This window comes from Podarcis tiliguerta (assembly GCF_965153285.1).
Source record: "Podarcis tiliguerta genome assembly, chromosome: 6".
Lineage (NCBI taxonomy): Eukaryota > Metazoa > Chordata > Lepidosauria > Squamata > Lacertidae > Podarcis > Podarcis tiliguerta.
The window spans coordinates 60089079-60116878 of record NC_139539.1 but is presented as its reverse complement, the minus strand read 5'-3'; the positions used below and the strand labels follow the sequence as shown (position 1 = coordinate 60116878).

The 27800-nt window shown below is 42.5% G+C and overlaps 1 protein-coding gene across 4 annotated transcripts; it reads right to left on the bottom strand.

Annotated features, from left to right (window-relative positions):
- Window positions 1-88: 88 nt before the first annotated feature.
- On the bottom strand, window positions 89-26635 carry UBE2U (ubiquitin conjugating enzyme E2 U). 4 transcript variants are annotated; one of them, XM_083448192.1, is made up of 12 exons: window positions 26389-26601; window positions 26199-26299; window positions 22973-23054; window positions 21308-21400; window positions 19457-19554; window positions 17714-17840; window positions 16207-16276; window positions 14003-14091; window positions 11644-11725; window positions 2474-2568; window positions 1118-1260; window positions 89-221 (listed from the first exon to the last, which is right to left on the bottom strand). In XM_083448192.1, exons 1-11 carry the CDS (start codon window positions 26534-26536, stop codon window positions 1133-1135), a joined length of 1113 nt encoding a protein of 370 aa, XP_083304318.1. In that variant the 5' UTR covers window positions 26537-26601; the 3' UTR covers window positions 89-221; window positions 1118-1132. The 4 variants fall into 4 exon arrangements, with proteins under 4 accessions (XP_083304318.1, XP_083304317.1, XP_083304319.1 ...); XM_083448191.1 differs by having other exon boundaries at window positions 89-218; XM_083448193.1 differs by lacking the exon at window positions 89-221 and having other exon boundaries at window positions 1114-1260; window positions 26593-26635.
- Window positions 26636-27800: the final 1165 nt, after the last annotated feature.

The following is a 27800-nucleotide window of genomic DNA, read 5'->3' as shown; positions in this document are numbered from 1 at the left end:
TCTGGGCATCAGATTTTGAGGTGAAAGCAGAAAGAGGGCTGTGCCTCAGAGCACATGGGTTATATGAGGACAAGAAACAGACATGGAATAATAAGAGAAATTATATTTTCTAACCAATAGTATGGTCAGGAATAGGTAGTAAGTCATGATTAGATAAGGAAATATGTTGACAAGGGTACAGTGGAAGAAGCATGGATATCCTCAATTATGTTCTTGACCTGCTGAAGAAAAATAGTAGCAATGATGAAATTGTTTCTCACATATAGTGAGCTAATACTCCTTCATTTATGCTCACTAATATATATGTTGATTTTTATATGGATGATATAAAAATAATAAGGCTGGACCTATGGCTGACATGATTTTAGACTGCTTTACACCAAAGTTGACTTCAGGTCAGTAAAACCCAACAACTTGATACCAAATATAGGGATTTTGTTGGAGTCACAGGGGCTGGAAGGTATTGTTGGAAGTTTGCCACAAGTGACCAGGTGCTACATGTTTTATCACCTATGGAGCAAAAGATTGCAGAAGATGAAAACTGACTAATGTACTCAAAGCCGGAGGAGGTTCTAGGTTCCTCCAAACTTTTAAGTCTTTGGAACATCCCCCTAGTCAGCATACTCCATTCTAACTAAGCTTAAGTACGTGCAATTGAAACAATCCCATGCTCTTCCCCTTTCTATCTCTGCATTCATTTGCCTCCCCTTTCTCTGTCTTCACTTCATCAAGCATCCTGCACATAGTTATATGCCCAGGTATTAAAATAAATCACAACAACAACAGCACCACATTGGTGCTAAAGTGTGCGTACTTCATTTGTAGTTTTTATCTATGATGAAACACTTTAAAAAAACCCAACCAAGGCTTATGTGACCCACCATCAATCTCTGCTCATCAATTTGTCAGTATTCACAGCCTCATAATACAGAACTTTGGGGGCTGTAATTCAGGCAGAGGACCCTTGACTATGAGAACATGCCACCCACTTATTAAACTGCACAGTTAATATGCAGATGATCTCCCTCGTATTAAACTGTACAGGGTAGGGGGGTCTGGTTAATGGCTGGACATTTGATCCTATTGCAACAACAATATTGCTCTCAACCTTGATTACATTAGTGATCGTAGTTTAATCCAATTTCAAGTGCTCAAGACTTGCAGACCACATTACTAGATCTTCCGCTTCCTTCTCCCATTGCTCCTCATCCGGGCTCCTGTTCTTAGACTCTCTTCCAGAAGTACTCTGGGATCCAGATGCTTTCATAGTAGGAATTATGCAAAAGGAAACAAGAGAATAAATGATTTTTTTGGTGTGTAAAACTGTAAGTAAATTGGAGCACAACATTTGTGGTTTTTTAAAATTTTAAAAAGTGGTATACTATATTAACATATGTGCTAGATAATTTTTCTTATATTTCAAAGAACTCAAATGGTGTTTTAGTATATTAGGAGTAGGGGAGTTACTTTGAAGTGACTTTTTATGATCATTTTGAGAAATAATATGCATATAATTATTTGTGTCTGGAAATATGGCTTAAGATGGTAGGACCTTTGATTTGGGTTAATATTTATTGTTTTAGGTATAAAATTTGTTTTGTTTATGCAAAAGTCCATCAGGTAGAGTGTATGCTCAAAATGTTTACATGTTGGGTTTTACAGAAAAAGTTAACACATTTTATAGAAATCTGCCCACCATGCAGATAGAACAAAAGAGGAAACCAGATATCTTTATGCTACAGAAGATATGATTAAAGGAGAGTACAATAACATTTTCCATATGTTGAAAATGTACTCACAGGGAAGATTGAGGTTCACCTTTGCCACTCATGCAAGGACAAGAGGCAGCGTGGCAACAATGATTTAAGCCGCATATTATGGAAAGAATTCTGTCTTGCATTTCTGGGCCATAGACCTGATTGCCTAGGGAGAATGTGAAATCATCCTCTGGAGGTGTTACAGGGAAGACTGATAAGCGTTTGTCAGGGATGGATCATTAAGTTTTGGGAAATATCTTCAATCTGGCAGATCAATCTTCTCTGTGATGGCGTACTGTTCCAAGCCAGGCTATGAGCCCTCCAGGCATTAAGCCACCACCTGGAAGGTCTTCATTTGAGGTTCCTGGTGCAATCCAGAAAGGAATTGGAATGGCATTCTCCATGTTTGTGCAGCAGTAGTTTGGTGCAAAATAGGAGGATTTTGTCCTAGTCCTAATAGGACCTCCCCCCCCAAAAGCTCTTCACAAAGAAGGAAGTGTGTAACACCCCTACACCTTTTCATTCATCTAAATGACATGATCTTCAACCGTGAAAAGAGATGGCTATATTTTTATATAGTATATTATAAAATCAGTTTAGCTCTAAGTTCACAAGCAACAGTCCCAATTACTTCAGGGAAAGTTGGCTATTTCTTCCGCCTACACGTGTCGCTTCAAAGAAAGTAAAAAACAAAAATCTTGGAGTCTCAGAAGTACCTGGAGATGGGCTTAGCAGAGGATGACTTTTCTTGCTTTCTACCAATCTTTCTCTCTTTTGGTTTTTGATAAACTCAGAGATTAACAATCGATGCCTGAAATGATAAAGAACCAAAAAGGAAATGAGCACGGTTGAACGTAACTTGGGCCATGAACAGAAATATGGACTTGTTTGCTACAGTAAAGTCTTAGAAACCTAATTGCTTTTCAGTTAATCTTATCTGCAGCAGATGGCTTTCAGGTTAGGGCTCCAGAATAGTCCAAGGTTAATTCTTATCTGAAAAAATACTTCAGCATGCACAAAAACAAAACAGCTGGGGGCAATGCTGGTACAAGAGATTGCATTGCTTCACATGAGTGGCCACAGCCTCCTCACCTCTGCCCAAACTCCTCCTCCTCCTTGCCACTAGTGCCACCTTTTCCTTATCTTCTTCCTCTAGCTCCTGACATGGCCACCTACACCACTTCCTTCTCCCCCCTTTTATCCTCTTCCTCCTCCCCCCGCCACCATGCTAATGGTGGAAGCACTGGCATCCTCTCCACCTCCTCCCTACATTGCTCTGAGGAAGGGCCAAGGGGTCTTTTCTCAGAGCAAGGCATTCTGGGCAAGGTGACTGGGAGAGCCCCTGCACCACCACTGCTGCGTTGCTACTGCGCCTAGATGTTGTACTTAAACCCACAAGGCAAGCAAGCAAGCAAGCAAGCAGAGGTCTTGGGGGCACCCATTTGCCACCCCCAGCTGAATGCGGCAATTGTTTCAGCTTGCCTCATGAAAGTGTGGGCAGGTCTTGACTGGGGTTTTGCTCTTCAAGATATTTAGCACTTTACCCAACTTTCAGCAAGATAACAAAGCAGGTTCTTATCTGCTAAGCATGAAAGAGATCCTTTGAAGTAGGATAACCCACATTCCCAAGCATGCACTTATGGACTCCTGCGGACAAGAATGCGTGTGCCTCAGCACCTCACATGCTCTCACTCACAACAGCAAACACAATTCCCAGAATTCATTTATTTTTAATGCTCTGTTCATATTTCTTCTTTGCATTTTGCACCATTGTTTTCAGAGCAATAAACATTATTAACAAGATGCTTTTTGCTATACCAATTGCAGTTGTTCACACCAGAATCTGAGCAACGGACAGCATACGATGTAAAGGTGAATACTTGAGCACTGTATATATTCCAGTGGAGTAACTCTAGTTATCTGCCTTGGCTGTGGCAGAGGGAAATATGCACCAGATGTAGTCAGCATGGTGCCCCCCAGATGCTCTGCAGATGGACTACAACTCACATCAGCTCCAGCCAGTATGAACAATCGTCAGGACCAATGGGAGTTGCAACCTACAACATCTGTAGGGCATTTTGGCTATCCTTTAGCTGACTGTTGCAGCTAAAACAGACCTAACCTTGGAAAGAAATATTACAGCCCTGTAATATTAGAAAAGCTGTACCCTTACACATCACAACAATATAGAAGAGTGGTAACATTAAAAAGACTAGACAAAACATGGAAAATGACACTTTGAAATCCAATCAGATCTCCCACAACATGTGTTGTTTGGTCCTTAAAAAGTAGATACGATGAATTATTCAGTTACAGTATCATTCTTTTTTTTTGCCTACCCACACAACCATATGGGTGGATTGCTCAGAGTACCAATACAGCCACAATGAAAGCAAATTTAAATCAATACCACCCCCAAATTCTGGAACCACGTCCACCCTTTCCTTAAAATTAGACAACATTACTAGATGCTCTCCAGTGCTACAGAGAGGGGCAAACAGATCTTTCAATGGAAATATACTTTTTTTAAAAAAGTTAACAAGAACTTAATTATTTGCAGAGCAATGCTGCAATGGGGAGGGGTTAACCTTGAATTTTTCACTCTTTTAAATGGGTCACATAAACGCTTTAGTGGTATTAGTCTTACAGGTTCCTCCCTTATTTTTTTTAAATGTAAAAGTATTGTTCAGGCATAGAGAGGGGATTGAGTCTTGTGACACTGTTAAACGTCTATGACAATCACAAAAGTTAACACACATACACTAAATTCATATATTTTGGCTTCAGTGGTTTCTGGTGGGAGAAAATTTGTTTTGTCCGGTGTGATTTGTGGTTTGCTTGCCACCATAACTCAAATTCTACTTCCTGACAATGCATAATCTGGAAGGAAATCAACCCAAGAGCCCCTTGATCTTCTGAAAAATGAAAAGTCTGTATAAGCTCTTGATTTATCCATTCTCCTGCTCCCACTGACAAAACGGCGGGGGGGGGGAGTGACTTTCAATTAAATGTAAACTTAATTTGGTTAAATGAATTCTCCTTTCAGCCACATGGGGGCATAAATGACTTAGATTTCCACAAAGAATTGCAGGGGGAGTTTCTTAAAAATGTACTACATGCTCAAAGTGTTTCAATGATCATTAAGCTGGTAAAATCCCTGTGCTCTCTCTCAATCTGTTAACTGAATTTAAGGCACCCTTCCCAATATTAAAACAAAACAAAACACCATTTCATCTTCATATGTACCTTTCTCGCTATTATTCGCCACTGCTGTTTTATACAAATAGTTACAAACTACATTGTCTGGTGCATATGGATAAATCAAGGGGAAACAAACAAAATCTAAGGCTCACTTCGCTGCAACAAGAAAGAATTTAGTTTAATGTCCTAATCACCACCTATTCCCCAAAGTGTCACCAATTGGAGCCAACTAACTTTGCCCCACAGTACTCAATGGGAGCTTATTAAAAAATGAGTTCCTTATAAAACCTTATTCAGCATTTCTTGCTCCCGCTATGACCATGGGACAGAAACTGACTTTTATATATGTGATACACTTCCTTGCGGAAAGTCCAGTTGCCTCACATAGGACCTTCTAAACTTGCAAAAGCTGCTCATGAATGTCACCTGCAGAATGTCAGAACACATGACAACACACAAGTGTTCTGGGGATGTTACCCAGTCATTGCAGGAGATACCCCAGAAAGAAGAAATGTTTAGGATCAATCACTAACTATGGCTCCGAAGCATTTTGGTGGATAATGTTGCTTACTAGGTCTAGCAAAATGAGAGATGTGATGTCAAAAAGAGAGCACTTTTTGTAAGTGAAGCTAGTGACTGCTTTGAAGCTTTTTATTTTCAAACAACTCATTTTAATTGCAGAATTCAGAAGAGCTCTGTACACAGCAGAAGCTTGCATTCTGCAGCAGAGAGACTAGTTCTGTAATAAGCATTGCCCTAAGTACTTTATGAAGTATCAGTGTGTGAAATCCGATGACCACTTAACATGTGCTTATCAACTTAAACCCACCCCTACCCCGCAAGGCAACTGTAATTGCACTGAGAGACAGTAATCTATAGGCTCCAACTATTTAGTGAGCTGAATGGTATTCTCATCCTGCCCAACAGATATGGAAAGTCCACCATGGCAAGGCTAAGCACACAGGGCCTCCAGAAAATGAGGGCCTTCAGACAACTGTTTATTTACATCCTTCAAGCTGCTACAGGCAAAGTTTGCAGTGGTGCCCACAAAATAGGTGGCTGACCATTCTCACCACAGTTTGTAGGAACAAATGCTACATAAAAACAGACTTATGTGCTGTTTTAAAATGTTTTATGAATTCAGCTTTAATCACAGAGATAAAATTACTGGTATATTTAGCGGAGCTGAAATTATGACTGTCACTCTGCTCTTTTCTTCCTGTCCAAATTTACATGTTAAAAGAGAAACTGCAAATGTTCAAACTTCCTGTTCCCAACCCTAACCCTGCGGAAAGCCATCTAATTAGACTTTAATTTGATTTCGACCTGTTTTTAGGAGGTAATTTAATTGTTGTTTGATTTTATACCAATGTTATATATCTGATGTTAGCCGCCCTGAGCCCAACTTTGGCCAGGGAGGGTGGGGTATAAATAAAAGTTTGATATTATATTATTATTATTGTGTATTGGCTTGCACAGAGGAAACAGCAAAAATCCAGGGCCACGTGCACGGGTATGTCTTTGGGAAAATTCCCATTCCCATTTCTGCATGTTAAGATGTGATCATAATTGTCAGGGGAGTGCCTTATGTTCCTAAAAACAATAAAAATCTAATATCTTATTATATACATTATACACAATACATTCCCCTTCATGGATCACTGTGCAAAATATGGTCTGAAGCTCAACATCAAAAAAACCAAGATCATGGCCATTGGGCCCATCACCTCCTGGCAAACAGAAGGGGAAGAAGTGGAGGCAGTGAGAGATTTTACTTTCTTGGGCTCCATGATAACTGCAGATGGAGACAGCAGTCACGAAATTAAAAGACGCCTGCTCCTTGGCAGAAAGGCGATGACAAACCTAGACAGCATCTTAAAAAGCAGAGATATCACCTTGCCAACAAAGGTCCGTATAGTTAAAGCCATGGTTTTCCCAGTAGTGATGTATGGAAGTGAGAGCTGGACCATCAAGAAGGCTGATCGCCGAAGAATTGATGCTTTTGAATTATGGTGCTGGAGGAGACTCTTGAGAGTCCCATGGACTGCAAGAAGATCAAATGCATCCATTCTTCCATTCTGGAAGGACAGATCCTGAAGCTGAGGCTCCAATACTTTGGCCACCTCATGAGAAGAGAAGACTCCCTGGAAAAGACCCTGACGTTGGGAAAGATGGAGGGCACAAGGAGAAGGGGACGACAGAGGACGAGATAGTTGGACAGTGTTCTCGAAGTTACAAACATGAGCCTGACCAAACTGTGGGAGGCAGTAGAAGACAGGAGTGCCTGGCGTGCTCTGGTCCATGGGGTCACGAAGAGTCGGACACGACTAAATGACTAAACAATAACACATAATACATTGTATAAACTTAATATAGTCAATATACTAGCAAAACACTCAAAATACATGCTTGAGTGCTTCATCCTTGAGCAGAGCTTACTTAGAAGCCTGTACTGAATTATTGCTTTTAAGCACTTAGCTCAAGATGCCTATGACATATCTCTGCTCATGCTGAAGTGCTCCTCAGGCAGCCAATGCCACCTCAAGGCATTTCCTGCCTGAGGCTGAACCCAATTGGCACCTCCCTGCAAAAGACAACATTCTAAGATGCCTTGCTACACCATTCAGACACCAATCTCTGCCTTCAGGTATGGCTTTATGCTGTAACACACAGGTGTCAAACACAAGGCCCGCGGGCCGAATCCGGCCCGCCAGACGTTGTCATGTGGCCCGTGTAGCCGCCATTCTCACTGCTGTTCTCGCCCATCCAGTGCACCATCGCCTGGTTGTGCGCCGCGTCGCCTTTCAGCACGAAGGTGGAGGTGAGCAGAGAGGCTGCTCCTCCGCGCGCCCCGGAAGCCGCTGCTGGTGCCATGCTCGGCCTCCGCTGTGCCGCCGCCGGGCAGGGATGCGAGTCTGGCAGGCGAGGCGCGGAGGCGGAGAACGGGAGGGAGCGAGCCGAGATGGAGGCGGGAGCGCGACGCGAACGCGCGGCGTGGGAGACAACGTGCCAGCAGGGCTTCCACGCCCAGGCGAGGCGCAGCGCCGCCCTCTGCCGGCGGGCCCCACCGAGCCCCGGAGCCCGGCCGCCTTCCCCGACGGCTGCTGGCAGCTGGCAGCAGGGCTGCAGCGAGCGCACCGGAGCAAGTGGACGGAAGCCCGGCGCCTGGGCAAGCGAACGTCCCCCTCAGCCTCGGCTTGCCACGGAGGGCAAGGGAGGCGGCTGCCTCAGGCAGCAGGATCCACAGGGGCAGCTCGGCCCGTTGTGGAAATGTGCTTCCTCCACCAGCACCAGATTTGGGGCCGTGCGGGCGCCTTACCCGCCCCGAGCCAAGGGAGGACAAAATAATGATAACGATGCCTATTTATTCTATGGGGGGGGGGGCACCAAAGTTTGTCCTCACTCAGGGTGGGTGCCATATTACCAAAGTCCGCCCCTGCCCCCCCTCAATGGGATTTGAAATCCAGGGATTTGAAATCCAATAAATTCCTAGGAGTGCCCCTGTCCGTACTGAGTAAGCCCATCAGCCCCTAAAAGCAGACGATACCAACTTTTCAACATTGTGATAGTGATGTTGTGATACGGTAGCGATATATTGCAGTGTTGAAAAGTAGAGGGAAGAACAAGCAGCATTGGCCCCCGTCAGAAACTGGGTTGCAACCGGCACATCTCCCCCCCCCCCCCCCGCCAGCACCTGGCACAGGGAGGAGGCAGCACCAGGCGGAGAAGGAAGAGAAGGCGTAGATAAGCCCCAGCCACAAGACGCAGTCCAGTAAAGGTGCCCTCAGACTGGGCCTGCACAATGTTATGATACATCACCACAGGGGCAGACTTTAGTAATCTTTCATAACAGGGGTGTCAGGCTGAATAAAATATTGAGGGGGGCAGGTAGGCCCCACCTCACATCATCATCATCATCATCATCATCATCATCATCATCATTTATTACGGGTCAAAGACCAGCTCGAACCTCACATAATTTATCACATGCCACACACATCCCATTTAAATGTCAAAGCCCATCAACTTTGGGGGTCTCAGCCTGCTCAAATATTTTAGGCCGATACAACCGGCCCTTTGAGGGTGACCAAACTGCTGATGCGGCCCCCGATGAATTTGAGTTTGACACCCCTGCTGTAACACAACAGGGCCAGCCACGCAGACAACTTTTTCACTATAAGCAAAACTGGATTGCTGCCGTCCTCATCTGGACATGCAATAGTTAGGGGAATCAGCTTTTTGCCAACCAAACGAAGCAACAGATAAAAAGGAGACCGGCTTGGAAAGTGTCTGTCTGCTACCGCCAGATGGCAGTGGGAGGTGGCCATTTCACTCAGGCAAATTCAAACGGGTGGGGGGTTCATAGCAAGTTCCTTTCATGTTCCTATGAAGTTAACATGAGAAAGCTGCTCTGATTCACAGCAAATGCTGCTTTCTCAAACAGCTCCAGCCTGTTCATGCTGCATTTTTTTAAAAGTAAAAAATGGACAGATGGGTCAAAAAGGACGTTCTCAGTTTTTTGGAATGTTTTCTTGGGTCACGTAGGATGCTGTGGTGCTACATAATGAAGCAATTATCAAATGCATAACACAAAGAACTTCTGTTAAGGGAAATAAAACAAGGAAGTTGTGTCAAAGAAAAATTAACCCTATATTCCTCGAGTTTCTTCAGAAAGAAAAATAAACTCATTTAGTCCCATAGTTTGCTTTCCTTCAATTTGAACTTCAAATTAGATATTCATAGAGTTTCTGCGAGTTTGTGGGCAAAACTATCTGGTGAAGTGCCTTTCCCTGCCCTGTATATATAAACATATATATGAAATAATTAGTTGCAATCTTCTTCAGCATGTTTAAAAACACACATTAAATACATAGTGCAAGTCAGATAAAATAGATTCTTCCATATGGGTATAATCTATTCTATAACCTTTAGACATTATAATCAGACTGACTGATTATTTGCTCTGGGGTCAGAGGGACAGGAGTGCACATGCTTCTCTGTCCCCAGAGCAAGTTCCAAATAAAATGGAATGATTGGCCTTTATAAGGATGAGGACGCACTCCCCACACAGCCCCAGGACCAGCCCATTCTGCATATTCTGTCATACGCAAGTATTGAAAATGACAGGGAAAAATAAGTAGCAGCTAAAGGAGGGCTGGTTGCAGTACTGGGAAAATCAGAGGAATCCACTAGCTGTCAACTTCCTTGTCCACTCCTCCTCTCCTTAATGAGGCAAAATGTGAAATATTGCAAATTTACTTGGTTGAGTGCTGCATCCTGACCCTGATGATGCTCCTTGTGGAGATACAGAGGCACTAAGATCAGTGATTAGAGACAGAAACGAAGCAGTAACTGTTATGTGTAACAAAGGAGGGCCAGGCTGGGTGACAGGTAGAGTTATTGACAATTTATTTCTCAGATACTCAGTTGTTTGAAGGCAGCAAAACAATACTGTCCATTTAGTCCTCTGTGCCACCAAAAGCCATTTTCTATAGAGCCAGTGGACTAAAGGAACACTGAACTGAGTCACAAAAACAAATAAAGGCAAGATTATTTGGACAGGTATGGGCCTCCTGCAACTTGATAGTCTTCCACAAATAATTAAGAACATAAGAAGGGCCCGATCAGACCAAAGCCCTAAGTAATTCAGCATTCTGTTCTCACGGTGGCCAACCAGATGCACGGAGACCACAAACAGGACATGAGCATTATATCCCCAGTACCTGGTATCAGAGGCATATTGGAAATTCAAGCCTCTTCTCCCAATCCCAAACAGACACAAAGAAGAAGAGAAGATTTTAAATCTACTTAGGAGGCAGCAACCACACACATTGGATAAAATAATAAAGAGAATTGTCCCCAAAACTAATTCTGAGTCAAACATGTCATTTCAGTTTCCTTTTTGCTTTTACTATTGTCAAAAGGTGCCTATATTTTCAATGAGTTTTCAGCAGCCACTTGACACGAAGGAACCCCTACCCTAAGAGTCTAACTAGGGTGACATGGACTAATGAAAGGGTTTACGGGAAGAAATTATAAGGAGACCCTGTCAAGGTTTTGCTCATTTGGACAAACAAGTTCAAGGATTGCTGAGCTCCCTTGCTCCCAAGGCTCAGGAGCTGCCTCGAGATGTGCTGTAACTTAAGAACTGCATAGTTCCCTGGAACAATTAGCACCTAGGACTGGGATGAAAATAGAAATGAAATTTTGAAGAGCAGTTAAAAACTTACAGCTCATGCATATCCATAATCTCCTTTTATATTTTGACCCAGAGAAGACCTCTCAAGCAAACAATGCTGAATTCATAATACATCTGAGCATTATAAGCGAGACAAATTTGCATTCTGAAAAACCCCTGCTTCAAACACACCAGAAGTTTCTTTCTTCTATCTATCTATCTATCTATCTATCTATCTATCTATCTATCTATCTTTCAGCTGTTTGTTAAACTTTCACAAAAGAGGCAGGTGATGGAGACTTTACACCGTATTATTATTATTGCTACATGATTCTGTATTACTTGACCCTGTGGCTTCATAATTCAAAGCATACATTTTGATTTACTGCGGATACCCTCACAAAGACATTTTGCATATATAATCACTATAACACCAAGACCCCAAATTTGGCACCATATTTTGCTGCTTCTAGATGTGCACAATTTGAATTTTCATAAGATACCTACGTAAGACTATCCCATTGTCCTTTGTCCACATTTTCTGCCCTCCATCCATAGCGGTTTCCTATGAAGTTTGGGTCTTCAAACACTAGAAAGAGAATTGCCAACAGTTTCAACAGGAGAACAATTGTGTTTAGTGGAAACAATAAGGGTCTGAAGGACAAGCCTGATCCTTAAACATACTATGCCTTTCAGCATAGTATGAAAGCTGAAGGAATGCTAAAGGAAAACTTCAGCGAGCAACATGAACCCTAAATAAAATCCTATATACAAAAGTGAATTTAAGACATGTTTCATGGTTTCTTCTATGGGTGTTTCTGCCAGATGACATTAGGAAGACAGCAACCAGGAAAATGACCTTCTCAGTGTTTGTGTCCCATTTGTAGAATGCCTTTCCTTGGTGAGTAACTGAGCCACCAACCTTTTATTATTCAGGAGACAGGGTATAACCAATTTTCATAGACACTAGTGGCTTCTATGTCTTGCTCTATTACTGCTGCTATTTTAAATTCTAACTTATTATTAAAATTGTTCTGTGTACATGTTTTTAGTTTTCAAAAATTCTGTTTGGGGGAATGGCAAACTGGTCCCCTATCTACCAGCCCACCCACCAGCCCTGCTGCTGCTACATCAGAGCAGCAAGAAGCTTCAGTACAACCCCCTCTTCCCCCTGCCATGCACTGAGGAAGAGCAAAGGCATTTTGAAAAAGGTGACTGGGAGAATGCCTGTGCTGCCATTGATTGGCAGCAACAGCTAGAAATTCTGTTTAAACTTAAGCGTAGGTGCCAACTCCCTGGGGCCCTGGGTGTCCAAGGACCCACAAAATTCCCTATGAAGGGACTGGGCACCCACAAATTCCAGTGCCAGGGCCATGCACACTGCATGGCACCCACAGCCCTGGGCATCCATGGTCGTGGGACCAAGCTGGCACTCCTGAAGTTAAGTTTAATGTAACTAGTTGAGGCAAGGAAGGGGTAACAGTGGCAGCAGAAGGGAAAGGAGGAGGGGAACCAACAGCAGAGGTAGAGGAAATGGGGGGGGGGCAGGATGATGGCCACTGTCTGCCTCAGGTGACACAATGTATTGCACCAGTCTTGCTCCTACATATCACCTGAGCATTTCAAGAGCACACGGTGGGTGAAAAATATCAATCATGTGGTACTGGCACATACATGCAACTTTAAATAATAATAAGAAGAAGAAGAAGAAGAAGAAGAATTTATTATTTGTACCCCGTCCATCTGGCTGGGCTTCCCCAGCCACTCTGGGCGGCTTACAAAAAAATTATTAAAATCCTCTAATACATCAAACATTAAAAGCTTCCCTAAACAGGGCTGCCTTCAGATATCTTCTAAAAGTCTGGTAGTTGTTCTCTTTGACATCTGGTGGGAGGGCGTTCCACAGGGAGGGCGCCACTACCGAGAAGGCCTTGTGCCTGGTTCTCTGTAACTTGGCTTCTCGCAGTGAGGGAACCACCAGAAGGCCCTCGGTGCTGGATCTCAGTGTCCGGGCAGAACGATGGGGGTGGAGACGCTCCTTCAGGTATACTGGACCGAGGCCGTTTAGGGCTTTAAAGGTCAGCACCAATACTTTGAATTGTGCTCGGAAACGTACTGGGAGCCAATGTAGGTCGTTTAGGACCGGTATTATGAGGTCTTGGCGGCCGCTCCCAGTCACCAGTATAGCTGCCGCGTTCTGGATTAGTTGTAGTTTCCGGGTCACCTTCAAAGGTAGCCCCACGTAGAGCGCATTGCAGTAGTCCAAGCGGGAGATAACCAGAGCATGCACCACTCTGGCAAGACAGTCTGCAGGCAGATAGGGACTCAGCCTGCGTACCAGATGGAGCTGGTAAACAGCTGCCCTGGACACAGATTTAACCTGTGCCTCCATGGACAGCTGCGAGTCCAAAATGACTCCCAGGCTGCGCACCTGGTCCTTCAGGGGCACAGTTACCCCATTCAGGACCAGGGAATCCTCCACACCTGCCCGCCTCCTGTCCCCCAAGAACAGTACTTCTGTCTTGTCAGGATTCAACCTCAATCTGTTAGCCGCCATCCAACCATCTTAAAAAGAAGGTAGCTATGTTTGTCCATTACAAAAAAAAGCAACTGCTCCAGAAGCTACAGTGTTATAATACCTTTAATAAGACTAGCCAAAATCTCACAAAGTCATGAGCCAGCTTTCATTCAAAAATTTCCTTAGTGTATGGCATTGCTCCTGAAAGTTTGTGTGGCCTGACTTAAAACTTCAGCTGCCATACTGGGAGGTCATGAGAATGAGCCCTTGCACTTACTCAAATCTAGCACAAGATCAGAATCAGGCTTGCTATCTTTAGTTTTTGCTAAACCAAAAGCATCAGCTTACCTGGGCTTTTAAACTCTTCTGCAGCTTTTGATGTGGCCAATTTATACCATGTCCAGTAATATTCTTCATACGATATGGAGGTAACATATCTGAAAATATACATTTGGGAGACGGATGAGTTTTCAGAGAGGATTATGCAATTAGCTATCTGACACAGGTTTTCTGGCAGAATGTTCTACAAAGCAACAGAATCAGCAAGAAAATGAAAAAGAAAGGAGGCTTGAAAGGACCACATTTCTTACTACTCACTTTCCACACAAAGACAAACAGTATGACTTTAACAAAACACAAGCCTACATATTTGCACCCAGTTTGAGTGAGCTGGATTGGTTATTTCCCAAATCCCTTTGTTTGAATCTCCTGCCCCAAAACTAAGAAAAATGACCTTATAACTTGCTTAGGACAACATCAAGAGAAATAAGCCCTAAAAATTCATATTAGGGATGTGTTTAGCAAAGTAAGTTCACATATGAACCAACCATTTTTTCCTCAATTTTTTCCCTCTGTACACAACTCACAAACCTCCATGTGAATCAGGCTGCTAGCAATCCAGACTTTTTTTATAAAAAAAATAATTGGTAGCATTTTTAAAATTTTGCAGGATGGCAATATCTATATCTCAAAACGTGGCCAAAACTACATGGATGCAAAGGTGAGAGCTAGGCAGCAGGCTCTTTCCTGACTTTCTGTCCGGTGTAAATGAAGAAAAAAATGATGGTCTCTCTCTCTGGCAGGGGGACACTATGAGAAAGCAGGCAGAGTTGTATGCAGCCTTTGTATAGCTTAGTGCCTAGGGCGTTCTGTGTCTTATTCACTGTTGGACATACTTCAATAAAATAGGCCTATCACCAAATTGAATAATTAAAAATAAAAGCAGCAGCATAATTTTATAAATAAGCCAAACAGAGGGAGCCATGTATAGGAGCTCCAAAAAACCCTCTGGGCGTGTTACTACCACAGATATTTCAGCAGGCTTCAAAGAATTCAAGAGGAAGGAGACCAGCAACGTAGTATCTTATAAAATGACAAGAATCTTGAGCACAAAGAACACCATTATTCTTGGTATATTTGATGTTCCTGCCCTGCTCTTTCCTCCGCTTTTGCTTCTGCTGTCCTGTAAGATGTTAGCAGCTGCTCTTCAAAGACTTTATACTTCCCTCTTTATTTAAAGTTGTGAGAAACTGTTCAACTCTGAACCTTCTTCAGCCACTAATAACAAGGCTGACACCTCTTTACTTTCCTAGTACCCTCAACTCTAAAGATTTTTGCTCTCCTGCCCCATAAAACTGTCCCAATATTTTTCTACCACAGAAATTCTGGTGGGAATGGATGGAGTTCAGGAAGGGGCATGTTTGTAGCTTGAGGGTACTCCTGGAACCAATATTGTCAGCTGAGGCCCAGCTGGCCTCAGTGGCTTGGCTGTTTCTAGCTACATTTGGTTATTGGCAACGGCGCCTCAGGACAGAGATGATTTGGACACAGTATTCCACGCTCTGGTAACTTTCAGACCAGATTACTGCTATGCATTCTATGTGGGGCTGCCCTTGAAGACAAATCAGAAACGTCAACTGGTTCAAAGTGCAGTGACCAGATTACTGGATAGGGTTGCCTTTAGAATTCGTATAAACCTTCCTCTAAAACAGCTGCATTGGCTGCCGGTTCATTTCTAAGCTTAATTTAAGATGCTCACGCTAGTGTTTAAAGCTCTAAACAATATGTAGTGACAAGCAATGAATTGTGGAATGTGATACTGAATCACAGTTCAATCCTTCTCCCAGTCACATGGGAGGAAGGGAGTGGGGAACATTTCAGCCTATGGCTTCACTTGGGCTTGCGGAGGCTCATGCATGTAACACTAAATCACGGTTTAGCTGTTACACACAAACTCAGCCATAATAAACAGTTATTATTATTATGGTTTTATCCGTCCTGCTAAATATTTATGGTTTTGTTCTAATGCTTCTTCCACTGTTTCAACTTATAGAGGTTTTATATCTTTATTGTTTCTATCATTTTATTGTTATCCTGATATATATTTTTCTGAAGGGTGGCTTGCTAGTTTTCTAATTAACCAATTAACCAACCAACTGATCAACCAGAAATATACAAAATGAGTTAATTTATACAGTTACCCTAATTTGGATGGTTATAAAATTGGAAGCTTTTTGTGGCCCATTTACAGCCTCTTAATCATAATTTATTACCTTCCTTGGCCATATTCTTCATCTTCCTGGGGACGCCTGAATGTGCTGAGAGATCTTTCCAAACTGATAGCTATAAAGAGAGCAACTTTTAAAAATATGTGATTTGCTTATCCTTAATGTTCTGGGCACTTACAATCCTATCATGCCCCCCCTCAAAGGGCACACTAATACATAGTTCAGATGCAGTTGAACCCAGTGCACAGGAATGTCAGTAGTCTCAAAACCTGGCCAAAACTACAATGGATGCAATGGTTCTGTGAATTGGTGTTTGCAAGTGTGAGGTGGACATGCAACTGCTGCAGTTTGCACAATCACCGCAGCTTGAAGAAGTACTGCCATGACCATTCAAAGTGCAGTGGCAAATTGTCTACATACCATGTGCAACAAGTGCCTCACTTGATCCTGTCTGGCTTTTGAGGCTGCCCCATACTTAGTGCCAACCCATAGGAAATTGTATGGGGTCAATGAAGACCTGAACGGATTCTAACTTGTCTGAACAAACCCATTCACATCACAGGTGCAGAATAAAAATGATGTCTTGACCCAGGAGGCCTGTTGTATAGTAATAATGCTACAACTACCCCAGCTGAGAACCGCATCCTCCAGTCAAACACAACCTCAAGGAAAGAATGCTCATATAGGGTCTTGCCATATGAAGACCAAACCACCCTTGTGCTCAGCCTTTTTCAATCTTGGGTCCCCCTATGTTCTTTAACTGCAATTCCCATCATCCTTGACCACTGGCCATGCTGGAATGAAATGACGCGAGTTGTAGTCAGTGCTATTTTTCTAGAAAAAGAGGTGCCAGAACTCACCATGAAGGCCTCCCTCATTCTCTTAGAATGACTGGAGGTGCTGGAACCCACAAGAGAGGTGCCAGAACTGAGTTCCAGTGAGTTCCCACTGAAATAAAGTCCTGGTTGTAGTCCAACAAAATCTGGGGACCCACGGTTGACAAAGGCTGCTCTTGGAGGTCCAGTGAATGTGGCCTATAGTTACACATATTTTAACATGTCTGAATTATATTACATATTTGATCTGCTCAGGTGAGATCAGAATACATGGAAGGTGCAGGATACATCTCAGTTCCAATGTCAATATTTACTTGGGCTCAAACCTTAATGTAAAGTAGTAGCAAAATAGTGGCATTGCTATGTGGTTACTTTTCATTGTGGGTCATGCTGTAGGGTAAATGTGGCATCTAAAGAAATCACTGGCTAACAACTCTAACTTTCTCCTGTTCCAGTGTTGCCCTTGCTTCATTTCCCAGCTCATGACCTCTGCATCACCTCTGAACACTGCCTGGCAAATATGCTTTGTGAGATCATAGATCTGCCTAGAGAACCCATACTCAAGTTACATTGCCAATCACACTAATTAAAATTTACTGCCTTGTGTAAAATAGTGGTTTTTTAAGAAAGCCATTTAAACGGGTTCTTCTAAAACTCCCCATGGTGCTCAAAGAATATATTTATGACTAAAAGCATAAAGCATGGAGGTTTATTACCTTCTAGGTGCTGGCTAGTTTTGACACACTGTATAACTTTTTTCCTATACAGGGGATAATTGTTCCTCAGCAAATGAGCTGCCTCCAAGTTCACTGGATTTTTCAAAACTGGAATAGACAGCAAAACCTACAGGAAGATACATGGGTGTACCAGTTTATAAAGCTTTATGAATCACCAGAATTCAGAGAAAGTAAAAGCATTTCATGACTGTAAAGAAGGATACAAACATTTGCTTCTTTGGCAAATCCTGCTGTGTGTGTGTATGTACAAGGAAAACAGTATGGTCAGCCTCCACCTCCCACCGTTCTGCTCTGTTTGCCTCAACCATGGCACTCCTGACTGCCATGGCTGAGTGGCAGACGTGGAGTAATGGGGGGGGGCAGTGGAGTGAGCCAGATCTCTCTGTGGCTAAACCAGTTAACAGGGAAGCGACTTTGCAGCCTCAACTTCCTTACAGAGGTGATTGCTGCCAGTCCCGCCATGAGAAAAATCTACGGGTGAATTCCTATCTTGCGTGTGTAGAGCGTTAGGCTGCACATACACCATACTTTTAACGCACATCCAGCCCCAGATGGACTCCTGGTAACTGTAGTTTGTTAAGGGCAGCTTTGTGAGGGGTGCACTACAGTTCCCATGATTCTTTTTTTGGTGTGTGTGTGCGTGTGCTTTAAATGTACGGGGCGTGTGCAGTCTAATACTCTGCACACAGAAGATAGGAATTCACTCACAGCTTTTATCAGGGTTCCCCAACAAGATTCAGCTTGGTGTCTTCGTGCGGCACCAAAGAAATGTAGGCACATTTTGTCCCAGAACACTCAAAAATTCATGATGGAAAGTTAGCCATGTTGATTACTTTGCCCACACTGGTTTGCTTGTGAAAGAGTGACAGAAAGAACATATGAAAGATAGAACTGGTAAAAGCTGCAGCTGGGCTATTCATGTTCACCATTAGAACTGTCTGAAGTTCTGTCTGAAACATAATTCACATACAGATTAAATTCTTATCCAAATTAAGAAGTTACTGCTACAGCTTTTAAAAGGTGGCCTTTTTCTGCTTTTATTTTATTGCTTCTCACAACAGTTTTGTCCAAGCTGTTTCAGACAAGGCTAATAAGGAGTAAGTGAGGCACATGAGCAAAATGAGGTGAATTAACAAAAGATGAACAAAATTGAGTTTCACATTTCATACCTTAATTGGAAAATGGGGCCAAAGAAATGAGTTTGTACAAAACTGCTGATATATTACATTCAAAGCAACAACTACTTCTCGATTGAAACAGATTTCCTTTCTTTTTGGGTTCCATGTTTTGACTATGAAAATCAATAGCAAACTGCTATGGCGTTCAATGAAACAAATATATGAATAACAGTTCCTGCTTCGTACAAATACAATTTAGGTTTGAAATCAATACTGTGACTAGAATCCAAAAAACTGAGAAAACAATTCTTTGAAGCTGGTGCATGTGTGCTATACTTTTCCCCTTATGGGTCCTCTCTCCTACTAACCAGCAAACTGATTCTGAAACTTGTAAAACCGAGGGAAGCTTCATAAACAGTTTGTGCTATGGGAGGGAGAGTGAACACATTTTCAAATAGTGAACGGTGGCAGGGACTTCACTGGACTCATGGAAACCTATTACATGAACCTAAGTAAGCTATTTGGATCCTGGCATCAGACCCCAATTATCCTGATAACAAAAGAAAAGTAAGATAAATTATTTTTTGCACGGTTCTTTCTTTACCTGGATACAAAGTAGGATACTAGTCATTGTAAGTTTGCTGTCCCACTTGGTAGGATCATCTAGAAAATCCAGACAAGGTCTTCCAGTCTTTGGGTCCACTTGCATGGAAGACAAATCATTAATGCTCAGAATGGAGGTTCATACGCTTATATGCCAATAAGACAGTTGAAACTTTGTATCAGAATTATGCTAGACAGGCTATGATAAGTTTTATTCCCTACAGCTAGACAACAAAAGAAAGGTATGCAGATATCTAAAGATCTAACTGAGTTATTTTTCATTTAAAATTTGTATCTAGCTTTCTATCAAATAATTCACAGCGACTAACAAAACTGTCATAGCAATGAACAAACAACATAATAAAGGCAAAAAAGTACACAACACCAGAGATAAAATAAAATAAAAATTGAAAGGGATTGCAAATGTATCAGCAGAAGTAATCTATACAGAAAGCAGAAAGACAACAGAGTTACTGCACCTATGGCCTCCTTAAAAAGACATATGCTGACCTGTGGGTCTAAAGGGAGGCAGTAATACTGGCCTGGGGATCCAGTTCTATGGAATCTGCTCTACTGCTAAAAAAGGATCTTCTCCTACATAGTAAGCAAACTTCAGCTTGTTGGGATTGGAATGGAGCAGGACCTCAGATACTTGAAAAGTACATGAAAGAGTCCATATGGAAGAAAGCTATACTTAATGCATCAAGGTCCCAAAGCCATTTAGTGCTTTAAAAATGTGACCCATTACCTCCAGTTGAACTTGACAACAAACAGGCAACAACCACAGACCTAGCAGTGTCTTTTTGTACTAATTGAAATTTCTAGATGTCTTTAAAGAGCAGCACAATTTAGAGTGCACTACAGAAGCAGCAGTCAAGTCTATAAGTACATGAATTATAGTGGCCAGGTCTGATTTGGAGGAAAGGGCAGAATTGTAGTACAGTGGTGCCTCGCAAGACAAAAAGAATCCGTTCCGCGAGTCTTTTCGTCTTGCGGTTTTTTCGTCTTGCGAAGCAAGCCCATTAGTGGATTAGCGCTATTAGCAGTTTAAGGGCTATTAACGGCTATTAAAGGCTTAAGGGATTAGCGGATTAGCTGCTAAAAGGCTATTAGCAGCTTAGCGCTTTAGAAAAAGGGGTTGGGGAGCGGAAAAAAACCTCAAGAATCGCAAGACATTTTCGTCTTGCGAAGCAAGCCCATAGGGAAATTCGTCTTGCGAAGCACCTCTGAAAACGGAAAACCCTTTCGTCTTGCGGGTTTTCCGTCTTGCGAGGCATTCGTCTTGCGGGGCACCACTGTACCAGCTGAAGCTCATAAAGGACAATCCTAGTCATCACTGCCAGTTTGGACTCTAAGAACTGTGCAGGATCAATGGCGACTCCCAAGCTGTGAAACTGAGTCTTCAGCAGGGCTGTAACTGCATCTGAATCAACCTGTACACCTCTATCTGGATCAGACTGTCCACAAACCAACAATGTTTCTGCCTCATCTGGTTAGTGTACAAATTCACAACACTTTTCTACACTAGAAGCTTAACTATCAAGTCGATAATTATTAGAAAGCTGTAACTAGTGTAATGACTACAGCTAGCTTTGGTTGGTTTTGGCAAGCCCACTTTATAGCGTTGTTTTGAAGCTAAAATGCAGCTCTAAGGACCTGAGAGAAATGTCGCAAGTCAATAGGTTCCTATCCTTAAGGAAAGGCTTTAGCATTTGAATTATGTGTAGCTGCTAAAAAGCACTTTGAAGTAGAACCGCTCTGAAATCTAGGAGTATGACTGGGTCAAGGACACCTAGCCTCTGCTGCTAAGCAACCACCATGGGAAGGACACCGCCATCAGTGCCATCCTTACCATTGGGATGGAACGGAATAGTGTTGAAAGTGATGCTTGGAGGGACTCTGTTGTACTCTTCAGTGTACCTTAATGATAGTTGGAGTTCAGCTCCTAGTACAAAAAAGAAATAAATCAGAACATCTAAGTGCACGTGTAGCCCCAAATTGCATGCATTTACTTGGAAATAAGTCCTGCTGTCATCAATATGCCTAACTTGCATGTAAGCTTGCACAGACTGTGGCTTTATATTGACATACTTTTAGAAATATTTATAGCTAGGGCTGCTACTTTGCAATGCAGACACCGGATGCAAACCTTTTAATCTAATGCAGCAATGGGAGATAAGGCAGCTGCAGCTCCTCCCACCCACTCTCTTCCTGGTCTTGTTGCCCACTCCTTCCCTCTCCTGCTGTGGTGAAGAGGACTTCAAATGTGTGAGAGGAAAGCAGATGACAGGAACAGAAAGAGAACGGGCAGAAGGAGCCTAAGGTGCATCAGGGGATTTAGAGAGATGCATACAGTGTCACATTTATACCTCTAAGATAGCCTTCTCTAACCTGGTGCCTATCAGATGTACTACTCTCTTCTGCCACAACCAGCATGGCCAATGGTGAAAGACTATAGCAGCTGCAGACCCAAACAACTAGACCGCATCAGGTTGGGGATGGTAGCTGTATGGATAGCCACCTCTGAATTAGCAAATAATAGAGCAATGAGCTCGAATTCATTGTGTTTAAAGTTTATATGCTATTCCACTTGTTACATAAAGATATAGACATATTAATGCCTATGCTGTGATATTTCATAGTTGCAAAACATCTGCTTTTGAAAATTTGCAATGCTATCAATACATGTGTAGTCATTTCAAAAGGTCACTGAAATCTTTTTTCTTCTTCTTTCAATCTTTTTCTACATCACAAAACATTTCAGGGAGGTGACCTATTATTTCAAAGTTTTAGAAAAATTAAGACTGAACTCACGATGCAATATATGAAAGCACAGGAGCAGTTATTTTCACATATATACTTGCACCGAGCGTGTGGGCTTCATTCCACGTAATGGGAAAGACTCTGGGTAGTGCTGGGAGTGTCCCTTGTCTGAAACCTGGAGAGCTACTAGCAGTCAATGCAGATAATACTGAGCTACATGGGACCAATGGTCCAACTGAATCTAAGGCAGCTTCCTATATTCCTATGTTACCTAACTGTAGTGAATCCACTGGCACTGTTCATGTAGTTAAGGACTGTCCACACACTTAATGACACTCATATATGCTTCAAATCTGTGTTGAGAATACACTGTATTCACAACCCAGTGTGAATTGTTCATTGGTGTTAAAACCAGACAAATGTTTACAACAGGAATAGATATTTTATTGGATTGTAAAGAGTGAAAGGAGTAAAATTATTCTTGAAATGCTTCTGTTAAGGTATTGGACTGAGATCTGGAAGACATTGATTCAAGTTCCACTTCCAGACTGACTGGGCAATATAATATAATCCCTCAATATATTGCAAGGTAATTGAAGAGAGAACACAATAGAGACTGCAAAGCATTTATATGTAAAGGGTTATATATTTGGCAAGCAGTAGTAACGGCACATTAAAAACATTGCATTCGTAATTGTTTTGGCAGTGCAATATCACAGTGCAACACAACATTTATAGGAAACAGTATGGCTACCTTCCCATAAGGTATCCTTCAGGCCTTCAATTTCAGCTACCCATTCCATCAAGCTGTCTCCCACAGGAGCAACAGTAATGCCCTGAGAAAAGAAAATGAAAGCAGCCCAATTCAGACTTGATGGGACTATCACTTTACTTCTCCTTTCATGTGCTAGAGGAGATCATAAGCTTCTGGTTTTAAAATAACCACAGTTCCCTGTGATGTTTGAACTTGGTGAACTGTGGATTGATCAGATTATGACTAGTGGCAACAAACTAGGATCTGAAACCACAGTTTAATTCTGGCTTATTCTCAGTAACCTTAACTTAAACTAACCCCATTTCCTTGGGTTCAGATACAGTTAGTCTAAAATTAGAAGCAGAAGCTTCCCATCTCCTTCCCCATCACATGAAAGAGATTGGGGTGGGAGTGCGCAAATCCAGCATTTGGACAGGCTCCATTCACACAGACAGAATGCTGATAGCCTATGTAATGGTCACTTTAATAATTGTTTTGTATTGCTATTAATTTTTATACGGCTGTACATTACCTGGATATATAGTGTGTGTGTGTGTGTGTGTGTGTGTGAGAGAGAGAGAGAGAGAGAGAGAGAAACATGGTTTCCTGGTGTATCTGAATCATGTTACTTTGTACATTTTCACTCAAAGTATGTCTGTAAGTTGTTTTATTGCAGTTTTTATCTATCATCATACCTTGTTTTATGCACACATAAATTCACCTAAATCACTCGTGAAATTAGTTATTATTTATAGATTCATTTGAGTTGATAGGGCATGCTCCCCTGCAGGCAAAGGGTGTTTACAATATTTTAAAAGTCTCCTATCATGTACATCTTGATTTGCCTCCTACTAAGGAAAGGATGGAATCCACATTCTTTGCAAGATCCATTCTTTCTATGGACAGATGTTTTAGATAAAATAAAATTTCACACTATGCATTCTCCCACCATTACCCTTCATTCCTACTCAAGCAAAACAACTCATCAACACAACTCACATACTGTATTTGGTTCATTCCTCTGTGTTCATCTTAACTCCAGATTGTTCCACAGTCCAGTCCTTATTCTAAATTTATTGCTTTTAGGATAGGTATGTAAATCATCTTCTCAATACAACGTTCTTACTCCCCCTGCCCCCCCGAAAAAACTAAAAGGGATATATAATAAAAACCCATCCCTACATTGAGAAGTAGTATAACATATACCATTACCTTGTTCTAAGGAAATAATAATTGCTTGGCTACTACTGGGGGAAGATGGGGTTCATCAACCTGGAAATGTAGCCCATCTAGGAGAAGGAAAACTCTGATCCTAGGCCCCTGCTGCCTTATGGGATATCTCTGAGAAAAGAAAAGGCTAAATAATAAACCCTACACAAATCCAGAGTAGAGTCCCTGAGGCGGTTGGATGACACCTTGTATGCCTCCTTCTGGCGACTCTAGCAGCCAAGCTGGTGCCAAATGTATTGATCTGCTTTCCTTTGGACCACATCAGTGAGTGAGGGCAAGAGGAGGTCTTATCATCTGGGCAGCAAAGGACCTCCATACAAGCAGCCCAGGCTTGCAAGCCGGAGAAGTGCCTTCAGAGCTGCTAATGCAATGGTTTGACTTCACCCCCAGAGGTGCACTCCATTGTCTCTTGAGACAGATATCATCTAGAAAAGATTGCAGAACCTCAGGCCCAGGGACTGACTGTGGCCCTTGAGGACCCTCAATTTGGCTCTTGGGACTTTCAGCTGGTCATGTCCCCTTCCTTGACATCATCCCACAATGGTCCAGCTCTGTGACCTTCAAGTGTTTTTCTCTGGTTAGGTTTTTAAAAATTACTATTTTTTATTGCATTTCTATTCTATTTTGCCTCCTAGAAGGACTCAAAGTGGTACACATACAGTTGTCCCCTTCCCCATTTTTTTTCTTTATAACATCCATCAAGTAGGCTAGGCTGAGAGAGACTGGCTCAAGGAACCTTATGCCTGAGTGGGGATTTGAACACGGGGCTCCCCAGTCAAGCCCAACACACTAACCACCACACTTACACTGTAATAATGCCTCTTGCTTGCCTGGAGGAGAGAGGTGGAGGGAAGGAGGGAGAGGTGTATTCTGTACACTTTTGCCTCTGTCTCCTCTTACCACTGACATGAACCCCCTGGAAATGCAGCCCTTAAGCTGAGAAAGGTTAGTTGTCCCTGTATTGTAAGTTGTCCCCACACAAAGGAAGGCTAGGTGGCTGCTACTGCTCTGGCATTGCTGGAAAACCTCTACATGGCAGAAGGGTCACTCTATGGCTTTTTCACTTGGGGTTGGCACAGGTTAGCTCTCCTGTGTTTTTAACTGCTGAGTGACCACAGTGCAGAGGATCAACAGGCAAAACATTCCTCACCATCCCACTGCTGTGCTGCAAAAGGCTGTACCGGTAAGGTTTCTGCCTGTCGTGAAGTTTTTTAAGATGGCAACCTTATTCTTAGGAAATGGGGAAGGAAGGGCTGGTCTATTATGCACCATCCTAAGCACTTTAGCAGAGAAGCTTTGAGATGGTAGTAAACTAATTCCCAGCATTTCAAGAAGTATGAGGAAGAAAGTTAGGTCTTTTTCAGAGCAAAGGGGGAGATGGGTCAGAAGCTCAAGTTCTGCAGGTAGGAGCATCCTGTGAGCCAGCAGAAATGAGGAGGTGACTTTAATTGACCTCATTTCTTCTCCCTGGAGCCCCTTTGCCCCTCAAAAAACTGTTCTAGGGAATTGGAGGACTCTTTGAACCACCATATGTGGCAGTATAGGAAGGAGAAATTGGCAAAAAGATGTTATCAGTGGGAATGTCTACTAGATCCTTCTCACCTCTACAAATGGAAGAATCCTCTATACGCAGAGGATCAGTTAGGATCCGAGTCAGAAGCATTTTTCATCATTTGGTTACAAAATCAATGCACAATTCATTTTAAAAAAGAATCATAATAAACTGCCCCACCTCTGTTTTTTATTTAGAATATTTCTAGCCCACTTCATCCAGTTAGGCTCTTCAACATCACTTACCATGTGTAACATTAAAATAATAATCATCATCATCATCATCATCTTGATTTATGGAACAGTAGAGAGGAGACATTACATCCTTTATTAATGATGAGGAGGGTTATAATGATGATGGATACAGTGTTATACTTCAGTCTTGATCTTGACCACTGTAAACAAAGTTGTAGGGGGTGGGGGCTGGGAATCCAGCTGTACTCACAAAGATCTTGGCTTCTTCATGTTCTATAAACTCTCTTTCCAGCAACAAGTAAGCTCTCGAGTGCATATTCATAGTACTCATGTTCTCCCACAGAATCTGTCCTAAAGACCACAAAAATAAAAGGTTAGAACATTTTGCCTTTTCAAACTGTTGAATTGAATTGAGCTGTGATTTGCCAACACAAAGTTACCCTGGCAGAGCAATCCTGATATAGAAGAGCTTTTAAGCGGCAATTTTTTAATTTTTTTAATTTTTTTTTTAAGACAGACAGACAGCAGAGCAAAGAAGTCAACCCTGATCCATTTCTTATTCTTAGATATAAGGTCAGCTACTGGCATAGATAGCACCCATAGGCAGGGGAAACTACAAAGGCAGAGCAAGAACTAGGCCATACTCTGTGTACGGAGTGTAACCTAGCAACAGCAGCGTGCCTTCCCTCGGCTTGGTTCATTAGTTTTCCCTCGCCCAACCAATCAGGACAAGCCTTTGTTTGCTCTTTTGTCCTACCTCCAATCAGAAGAAGGCTTTCATCCAGACCTTGAAACTACAGTTCTTCAACTTCTGCTGGGATCAGATTACAGAAGCGGGGAGGCTCTCCAAACGCAGCAAGTGTTCAAAAAAGTAAGGGCGGGGAAGCAAGTGCTTAAAAATGCTATGGGGCGTGGAGGCAAAACGAAGGGGCTAAGCAGCCCATGCCATTCCCTTACCAACCCCCTTGGCCACATCCCTCAGACGCCTGCTGTGGGGCTGAAGCACAGATTGCAGGAGGAGGAGCCAAGGGGGTTGGCCCTTGTGGTCTCTTCCAACTCTATGATTCTCTGATTCTATAGGAGTGCTCTGATGGTGTTTCCTGCTTGGCAGGGGGTTGGACTCGATGGCCCTTGTGGTCTCTTCCAACTCTATGATTCTATGGTTAAGGTCCAGCTCATCAAGAGCAGGCTTGGTGCCTCAGAGCAAGTCCTGGTACAGTTCCCAGGTGTGGGTTTGTCTGGAAGTCAGTGCTGGATTTATGTATAAGCTAAACAAGCTATATCTTAGGGCCCCATTCTCTTGGGCCCCCCCAAAAAAATTAAAGGGGGAAAAACCTGGACGTACATTTCCAAAATATAAGATAAAAAACAAAATAAAACCTACATACAGCAACAGTGTTTTTTTGTGTTGTGTAGGCGCCTATGATGTAAGTCATGGGCCCCTCCTGCTAGCATGCTGCCTAATATAAAACTGGTTTGCTCGTTTCTGTATATAGGGTGCCTACATTCTCCATGTGCAAATGGCTTTAGATACCTATTAGGTCCATAAATTACCATATAGCATATATTCAACACAAAAAACAGCGACAATTTGTTGTTGACAAAGGACAGCTGGACATACAGTGGTACCTTCAGTAACATATGCTTCAGGTTACATAGGCTTCAGGTTACAGACTCCACTAACCCAGAAATAGTACCTCAGGTTAAGAACGTTGCTTCAGGATGAGAACAGAAATTGTGCTCTGGCAGTCCGGCAACAGCAGGAGGCCCCATTAGCTAAAGTGGTGCTTCAGGTTAAGAACAGTTTCAGGTTAAGAACAGGCCTCCGGAACGAATTAAGTGCTTAACCCGA